Source organism: Phyllopteryx taeniolatus, chromosome 11 (genome assembly GCF_024500385.1).
Source record: "Phyllopteryx taeniolatus isolate TA_2022b chromosome 11, UOR_Ptae_1.2, whole genome shotgun sequence".
NCBI classification, from domain to species: Eukaryota; Metazoa; Chordata; class Actinopteri; order Syngnathiformes; family Syngnathidae; genus Phyllopteryx; species Phyllopteryx taeniolatus.
This window is the reverse complement of record NC_084512.1, coordinates 11,043,218-11,052,501: the sequence shown is the minus strand read 5'-3', so window position 1 is coordinate 11,052,501 and position 9,284 is coordinate 11,043,218. Positions and strand designations below refer to the sequence as shown.

The following is a 9,284-nucleotide window of genomic DNA, read 5'->3' as shown; positions in this document are numbered from 1 at the left end:
GTGACTGGAACAGAAGGCTTTTAATGTTAGGCACAACGTGCATACAAGCTGCAGGTCATGTGATGTATTCAGACGCAGTTGATAGTGATTCATACCATAACTTTCATTGAAACATCATCATGGCGCTGATAATGGCGCATGTTCCCACATTACTGACTCAACAGATTCCATCTGACTGAACATGACTTGGCACATATTTCAGTAATCGGCAGTCAGTTACAGTGCTGCGCAAATGGAAGCAATTTCGGTTGGTGGAGGGGCAATGTGCCTGTTATTAGTAACCGCGCGTTCTTTTTTTTTTTTTTTTTTTACGAGCGTCATGTGCGCAAAGACAGGGTGCCTTTGTGCGGCCCGCTAGCCCGCTCACGTCCTCGTGGGGCGTCACAACGAGCAGAAAGGAGCCCTGCGCGCACGCGCACGCGCCCGCAGCCCAGCGCCCCTTAACGACTCGAATGAAGCAAGCTCAGACAATCAGTTCATACAAGATCAAGAAATTGTATTTGGCAATTTTTAAACAAGTGCATACAAGTACAGCTAAAAGCATTTCAGTTTTGCCAAGTGCTCGTAGAGTAGCATTAGTCACATTCTACGTTAAACAGGAACTGCCACCAGACCTAGAAGTACATCGAGAATTTTGTTAAACATCAACAAAGAGGAACGTAGTCCATTATAATGAGTACATACCTTTATCTTCAAAAATATAGAAACACAATGTATTCAAAAATCAAAAATTATACAACCATGTTTACGAAGTATACTCTTCCCTTGGGTCCAATATGTACAAGTCTGTTAGTTTGTTTGAATGGTATGTAAGTGATATTTATATATTTATACTCGTGGTTTTTTTTTTGTCTGCTCGGAACCAAATCAAGGGTCCCTCTCCTTTTTTACTTTGACGTCTCCCGCCAGGATGGTGGCGATTTCCCCCTGCATGAAAGCCCACGGTACGTTGGAGCCCACCAGGGGACACTTCTCCCCACTCGGACAGTACACTTCACCCGTGGCGCCTTGCTGCTTTATGCTCTCCCTCGAGCAGGGGAAGCAGAACTTGTGAGAGGGCACAGACGGGCACTGAACAAAGTGCGTGTCCTCCAAGCGCTCGTGGCACAGCGTGCAGCACAATGGTATGCTGCCCGGTACCGAGGAGTCCGGAATGCTTTGGGGGTGCACTTGGTCCATGCCTGGCACGTGGGGGGTACCCGGACCCGACGCATCTCTCTGCGCCAGCCTCCTCTGACTCATGGAGGAGGGCGACAGGGGACTGCTGCTGTTCCTGCGGGTGGTGGAGTGGACCTGGTTGGCGTCCTTGGGAGAGCTGTTCCCACCCGCGTTGTCCGCCGCCATGATGAGCGCCGCCATGGGGGACTGGCCGTTCTGGGCCGCCTCCGGCGGGGTGGTGCGCGAGTGGGGGGATATCGTGGAAGGGGGGGAGGCGAAGCTCGGAGGGGGGACCGGTGGCATTTTCAGTCCCTCGGAAGGCGGCGGTAACCACTGTTGCGCCTCTCCGTTGAGCTTGGCTGCCGTGACCTCGCCCTCCGGTTCGGGCGACGCTTTTCTCTTCATGCTGCGGGGGTGTTTTCCTCTGTCTGTGGGTGGGAAAGGGTTAAACAGACAGCGTGGATGAGTCGTTCGGCTCAGACAAGGACACGCATACGCAGAGAGAGTGTGCGGAGGTGCCCGCCGTTTGCCTGCGTATGTGTGCGGCGAGGGCTAACAAAGCACCGCGGTCGTGCATATTGTGTCCTCGGAAGCAATGCAAATCAAAGTGAAAAGCGCGGCGCCTACCTGACTTGGAAGCCGAGGCGCTGCCGTCGTAGCCCATCACCCTTTGTTGCATGGCCGCGTGGTCCTTCTTGAAGCGGCTGTCGAACGTGTGCAGAGCCATCAGGTCCCGCACCGTCTTGCCCTTGCCCATCCAGTCGGGCTCCGCTCTGCCTTTGTGGCCATCCGAGATCTCCGGCGTCAGACTGTCCGCCCTGTGCTTCTCCTTGCCGTCGCGGTCGTGCTCGCCGCCGCCGGACACCGAGGCGGGTCTCTTGCCCAGCTCGGCGGAGGGAAGCCCCATCTGGCCCGGTCTGCCGTTGACGGCGTGCACGGGCGCCATGCTGCCGTTCACCAAAGGCACGAGGTTCGGGGGCACCGCGCTGTTCCTGCGCGGGTTGGGACTCTGGCGGTTCAGCTCCGGCGGCTCGTCGGGCTTAGGAAATCCATTGGGCACGGGGACGCCGTTGGCCTGCCGTCCGGATTGGTACTCGGAGCCCAGCCGGGGCGGGCGCTCGGAGGACAGCGGGTAGCGATCCAGCGGCTGCGGCGGTCGCGAGCCGGGGTCCCCCGCCGCCGAGGCGTGGTTGATCGCCTGGAGCTCCTTGCCGGAGAGCTGCGACTTGACGGGCCCGGGAGATCGGCCCTCCTGGAAGCCGTGAGCCCGCTTCAGCTGGCGGGCGGTCTCGATGACGAACTCGATGCGGTCCGCTCCCTCGTAGTTGACGCATCCCCTGCACACGGGTTCGGTAAAATCCCAAATCATGGCCCAGGGCATGCGGGGCAGGTCGCACAAATAACACGACTGCCTCCTGGAAGAAGCAGCGACGGCCGCGGACGACATGGCGCTCGCTCGTCGTCGACCCCCTGAAAACAAACCCAAAATGAGCTTCTTCCTCTCCTTTTTAGCCCCCCTCCCCCTTCGAAAAAAGCGCCTCGAAAGCGAGTTCCGCGCGGCCCCAAACAAGCCTCAAAGTCCTCCTTTCCCGGCTTAGCGAGCGACGACGGTGGACGTTCGCAGGCAGAAGTTCATGTCGGTGTGTACTTTGGTCGGGCGCTCGTCTGTCTAGCGCCGCTGACTCAATGTACGAGTGGCTCGATGTGGAGCCGTGACGTCACCACGCCCGCTTCCACTTCTATTGACTTGATTTCTTCGACAGAACCCCACCACGCGCAAGACGCCCCCCCCCCCCCCCCCGCCCCACTCCGCTGCAGCCTCTCGCCGCTCACTATGCCCTTCTTTGCAAAACAATACGACGAAACGAAGCTCGTTTACGATGACATATAGGCGAGCAGACCGTTTGTTTTGCGGCAGTTGTGCACAATTCTGCCCGCAGCGGAAAACAACACACACGCGCGCGCGCGCGCGTACTCAGCAGAGCCGAGCCGTTGACTGCTGCTTTGTCCTATTTTCAGAGCTTTATCCGCTTCTGGGTTGAGTTGCAGCGTGTTTTTCTTCACGCCAAGCGTCTCAACGCCGCCATGTGCTACTACTACTACTACTACTACTACTACTACTTGCTGCTGTGCATTGAATGAGGTGGGTTTACCCCCACCCCCCCCCCCCCAAAAAAAAAAAAAAAATAACATCCCCTCCCCTTATCAGTAAATAATTGTGACAAACATATCGAACAGAGCATATTCTTGATTTTTGGCGTGCATGTGCTGCAGCTGCCATGTGGAGATAAGAGAAGTGGGGGAAAGGAGCCTCCATTAACCATTAAGCCGGAAGCTCTTGTGTCAGGAGGTGGGGAATTCCAGACAGTGTTGCAAACTTCAGCGCGGTTTGATAACAACTCACTCACCTCCTTAAAAACACTCATGCTACCACTGTAGCAGCACCGCGCACTCTGCTTTGCGTACGAAGAAAGTGCAAAATGATCTTCATCAAAACCGTTGTGAGAAAATGGCGCACGTGAAGCATGTACTCACTAAATTAGATTACCGCGAATCAGCTCTTCACATGTGGGCTTTCAAAAGAAGAACTGGATATGGGTCGCAGCGATCAAGCTAGGTGATTCACGGCACTGTTATTTAGTGGTTTTACTCAGTGGAAGAAGAAAAAAAATATCGGAGACGTGTCGTCGTATGGCGCAACCGTGCCAAAATCCCCTGAAGTAAAAGTGCAGGTTTGAAGCGGAGGGGTGTCTCGGTAGTTGAGATTCCTCCCTCTCATCTGGGCTCATTCCAACTCATTGCAGCTTTTCGCCTCAGGCTTTGGGTGAGGCAATGCGTCTGAAACCTGCAGACACAAAGCAGGATGTGTTTGTGCAAGTCCATGTGACGTTGGGGGGGGGGGGGGGGGGGGGAAAGGAAGCAAGATGTTTAGTCACGTACCCTCATCCGCCTCACCCATGTACGGGCCGTGAGGCCGTTTGGCTGGCGGCCGGGAGCCGTGAATCAAGCACGCTGGCTTCCTTCAAAGCCTCTCCGCCGACCGAATCGCTGCGGAGCACCATAATTACGCTCCTACCATATGATCTTAGAGGATTGCATTTGTAAAGACGCCGACATGCGAGTGAACACGCCTGCGAGGCCGTGCACAGTTGCAGTCACTCCGGGGACTCTGTGAGTTACTTCTGATGGTCAACTACAGTCGAAACAATGTTTCCCATCGTTGTATTCTCTCGACCCGAGCGATCCTTGTTGGGTGAACAACAGTAGGAAGTGTTGTTGGGCTTTATAACACAGTTAGGAAATGACTGCTATGGTAGGAGGCGGGAACAGGGTAAATAAACAAATGTTCCTTTAAGATGGGTGGGAAACAGTCATCGCCTGATCCTTTGAGACCTGAGTTTCTGCTCAAGCAAACGTTTGTGCAAGCAAATAGCCACACACTATTACACAAGACTGCCACATGCTGGGATTGTATTAAATCCCAAACAATCGGATTCCATATCTGAAAGAGCCATTGATCTAAAAGGAAAGAAATGCTGCAGTGCATGTAAAGCAAAAGCAGAAATGGAACGTACAAAGGCGACAATGAGGAAGCCAGACATGCACAGATGGCTCCGAGTGGCAATATGCAGCGTGTATACAGTAAAAATCACCAGCGTGTGACCCGGCTGGCGGCTGTCTAGTTTCAGCGGAGGCGCTCAAGCAGATGGAGCGGCTGCAGAATGCTGCTTTTCAGCAGTATGGAAAGTGAGACATAAAACCGCCAATGAGAGTGACGGCCGGGGAATACCCGGCATGTGACAGCATCGCACGCCTGATGAGATGACATTATTTTTGTACTCTTGCACTTCCCCAGTCTGTTGAATATTAGAACGGCAATCTTTTATTCATGGGAACGAATCATTTTATATTCTCTCTGAAGTTTTCTGCCGTAAAAGTGGAGCACACAAGATCTTTTCAGTGTTTTCTTTATTTTATTTTAGTTTATTTTGTTCCCCCCACCAGCCTTGTGTTATATAACCTGTTTAGCTGCTTTAGATGAGCACCAAACTATGAAATGTTACACAGCCATAAAAGGAGGTTTGAACAGGACAGTGTGAGGCCATATTAGTGAAGGGGGGTGGGGCGAGATGCTTGAACAACACTACATTTATTGTTGTGAGATGTTTCATATTATTGTGCACTGATCTGTGATTCCTCCCACACATTTTTTAACCCCATATCTGAAACAATTTTAGATTTAGGCCTGCAAAATTCTCAGAAGTTGGAAACTGCCCAAATTTGCAGGTTAGCTTGTAACAGTTAAATGTAGTTGAAAGGATATGGATTAAAAAATGTAAACATGAAAAAAATAGTGCATTAGCTTGTTGTTCAATATCCTTGCTGTCCAATGGAAAGCATCTGCAGTACCTCGAGATACAAGTGACCCAACTTACGCGTTTTTCGAGATACGAGCTGTTGTTCGGTAAAGTTAAGATGTTTAGTCAAGATGTTTATTGCCACTCCTAGTTGAAGTTTACGGTCAGACTAAACATCAGACAAAGATAAATACATGTGTATTTAAAATAACCACACAGCTTTGCCTTAATAAAGTCTATTTAGCTTAATGCTAATAAACAATGCGAAACACCATTGACTGGCTGACAAATAGCATCTGCGTCGCAATGTTATGACCCTTTAAGCAACAGATTTTTGAACAAAAACAATGGAGAAACATGTAGCCAGACAATATCTCACAGGCATATTTATACTATACGAAAAATGCCAACAGCATTACTGCATCTTACTGAGTCAGTTGTGAAAGTGTTCTTTGTGTGTCCATGGCTGCATTATACTTACCCCAAGGTGGCCAAGGCAGCACAATAGAAGGAGCAGCACAATGTCCACTGAATTGAAGCAAATAACAGGGCAAAAATGGTTGAATTATTTGCATTCTATTTCATTATGTCATTACTGTATGTTTTTATCAAGTATAATATTACATATTGCTATTTGTCTTATGAAAAACACATTAAAATTTTTTTGCACGGGAGGCTGGAAGGGATTAATGGCATTTCCATTCATTTTAAAAGGGAAAGATTTGAGATATGTTTTGAGTTACAAGGTGGTAATGGAACACATTAAATCCATATCTCAAGGAACCACTGTTTGAGTTTTTTTCTTCCAGCAGTGAAAGTGTGTTCCCATTCATTTACATGGAAAATACAGAACTTTGAATATTCCCAAAATTCCCCAGCTAGGACCCGGACCGCGAAATGTTTCAAGGTCAGATTATGTGTGTATGGTAATGGAGAGATTCCTATAGTTTTGATTCTTGTCATAAACAAGGAAACGCACCACTGCATGTGACCGACTGTATAAAATGGAGGAATTCAAATAAAATGGAGGGTCCGTCTGCAAAAGGGAAGGAAAAATGTGCCGGTCGAGTGGAATCTGGGGGCTGCAAAGGTGATGTCATTGGGCCAGAGCAAGCGGCAGAGTGAAAAACAAGTCTCCCTCTTTATTCTGATCCTCTTTGCAGTCCCCGCAGGAGGTGGGGCGCGGTGGGGTGGTGGGTGGAAAAGGGATGAGGGATGGGGGGCGGTGGGGGATTCCTGGCAGTCGGCCAAGGCGAGGGCTGCTGGGAAATGGCAAAGGATGCCAAGCAGGCCCCACCGCCAACATTAGAAGCTCACATCTTTGTTCTCAGAAACCTGGTGTGCTGCCAAAGGCCTCATTTGGGCTCCATGGCATGATTACACTGGATGTAGGCCAACTACTGAGAGAGCCTGCTCGCCCCACCCGCCTCCCCTCCCTCCCTCCCTCCCTCGCCAGCACTCCTTTATGCTCCCTCCCAACGCTCGCTCTCTCTTTTTCCACTGCCTTCAAAAGCCCGCTGCCAAACACGCAGTCGTTGCCATGGCTGCGGAGAATGGAAAAAAAAGACGTGAGTAATGAGTCAGGCTTGCACACAGATGTGCCACATGTGTATCCATTTAGAAAAAAGAAAAAAAACAAGATGGCAATACATCCCCTTTAATCTGCTGGCCTAGTCAGGAGGCGGGCCGCTGGGTGCATTTTACAAGTCCTCGGAGGGGGAAAAAATCGAAATGAAGAATACGCTCTCATCCATTTTCATACATGTTTCAGACTGTGCGGCTTGAGTGTACATGCACTCTTGGTAAGCAGGTACAGGAAGGCCTTCTGTTGCCTTCTGGAAGCTTGCTTGCTTGCTTTGTGAGCCAACGGCATCATTTCCTGTCCTGCGGAAACCCCCGAATATTTTCAGTCACAAATAGACTATGTGAACGCCCCTTCTCTTCCCCCTGGCTTCTTGTTGTTCAATACACTACTGGCTGCTTCACGTCAGCTCTCACATAACCATTAACGCCACCTTCACATCCAGAACCATTTACATTCCAAATCTATTTTTGAAGTTATTTTTGAAAATGACCACAAAAGATTGTATTGCTTTGTTTTCTACCTATATGAAAGAGAAAAATAACCAGGAGCATTTCAAGCTTTATGCAACCCTCTTTCTCTGAGCCAAAATAAAACTTTTCCATTGCAGGCTTTTTTATTACCACATCTCCTGTCTATTTTTGAGACGCCAAGCAATCACTCGAATATGGCGCTTGACATCCTTGGCGACGTAGCTAGCATGCCTCGCTCGCCTTTCTGGTGCCGAGCTTTGCATTTATTCACAGTCTTTGTGTGCGTGTGTTTTAATGTTTTGACATTCCCAGTGCCCTTTGCTGTTATTAGCTGGAGGACCCTTGTGATTTGTGCGAGCTCTTTTGCATGTATTCATTTGCTTAACCAAACAGTTGCATAAACCACTGGTAAATTGAACATAAAAATATTCGTGGACATGCATATTTATGGCATTTTAATTGGAGGGTATCTCAGGGTTGGGAGAAGATGAAAGCAAAATGGGGAGGGAAATGTTCCTCGATAGGATGAGTGCATATGCAACAAGTAAATGAGACTGCGGTGTTGCCATCAATTGGTTAATTTAATTTATGTTCAAATTTATAATGTAATAAGTGCTCAAATATTTTGACACTTTGCCAGCTGCAGGAGCCTAGATTGCACAACAATGGCCAATTCCCGGTTAGTTGCATATAGAAACACACTCAAAGTGTGAAGCCCATGAACAATAGGACAGAAATACCTTTTCCTTCTTGTGGTTCTTTGTGTTCATATTATATATATACACATTTTCTACACCGCTTACCCTCATATATATTAAAATATATATATTCTTAACCCTCTCCTGATATATTTGTTTTGCATTCATGAGAGGGGTCATGTTTTGTTTTATGAAACTACTAGTTTTTAATTTACGTCAAAATGTAAATGTACATTTTACTTCAGTTTAGGCAGTATTTTTGTTGTTTTGAATGAAAAGAACATTTTGTTTTGAATTTTAAAGTATTATCACATGTAGCCTAACCAACCTCAACAAATGGCACGTTGATGCATTGAAAACCGTGGCTGTTTCACATTTGTATTTGGATACCCCTGTGGGAGGCCAACCCCTTGCTGGTCAATTAATTGAAATAGAGACATATTCCATTCATACAAGTAGCGCTCCAATAAATCGTGAGTCTGACTCTGTGGCTACACGATGAAAGTGAATCTTGAGGCTTCGATCATACACTTGGAAACATGCCTTTTTTTGGTCCTGGTCATAACTCCAATACACACGAGAGAGTGATTGTCTGCTTTATGGGGGTGGTTTCATCAGCGTGCACAGCGAGTGCCTGTGCCAGAGATGTCCTTCCTCCCCTTTCCATAAAAGTGCAAGTTGTCATCATGGTGTGCCATTCATTATCTGCCTGCGGTTTTGCGAGCCTGGTGGGTGTCTTGAGTGGCTGGGTAGCGTTGCCTGTCACAGTCGCCCTCCTACTCCCGGCACACACATCAGATGTGAAAAGATGGGAGAGCAGCAGATGAGTGTTTGTCCCCCCCACCCACCCCTGCTTGTGTGATAAAAGCCCCTTAACCACACTGTCTGGGCATCTGGGCACACACTCTTTCCACCACTTCAGAGGCTCGTTTTAGGAAATAGCTCGCTGAGATGGAAAATGTTGGAATGACAAGCACATCTGTGTGGATCTGATTTCAAGGACATTCATGATAAG

General features: G+C 48.7%; 1 protein-coding gene across 1 annotated transcript in view; it reads right to left on the bottom strand.

The window, feature by feature from the left end:
• Positions 1–475: 475 nt before the first annotated feature.
• The window catches only part of irf2bp2a (interferon regulatory factor 2 binding protein 2a), a 31,094-nt gene continuing 22,285 nt past the window's right edge, over positions 476–9,284 (bottom strand). The window contains exons 2-4 of the mRNA XM_061788841.1: positions 5,998–6,044; positions 1,786–2,628; positions 476–1,586 (exon numbers count right to left, since the gene is read on the bottom strand). Of these exons, the coding sequence (XP_061644825.1) occupies positions 868–1,586; positions 1,786–2,628; positions 5,998–6,044 (1,609 nt within the window). The 3' untranslated portion in view covers positions 476–867. The remainder of the gene's footprint in view (positions 1,587–1,785; positions 2,629–5,997; positions 6,045–9,284) is intronic.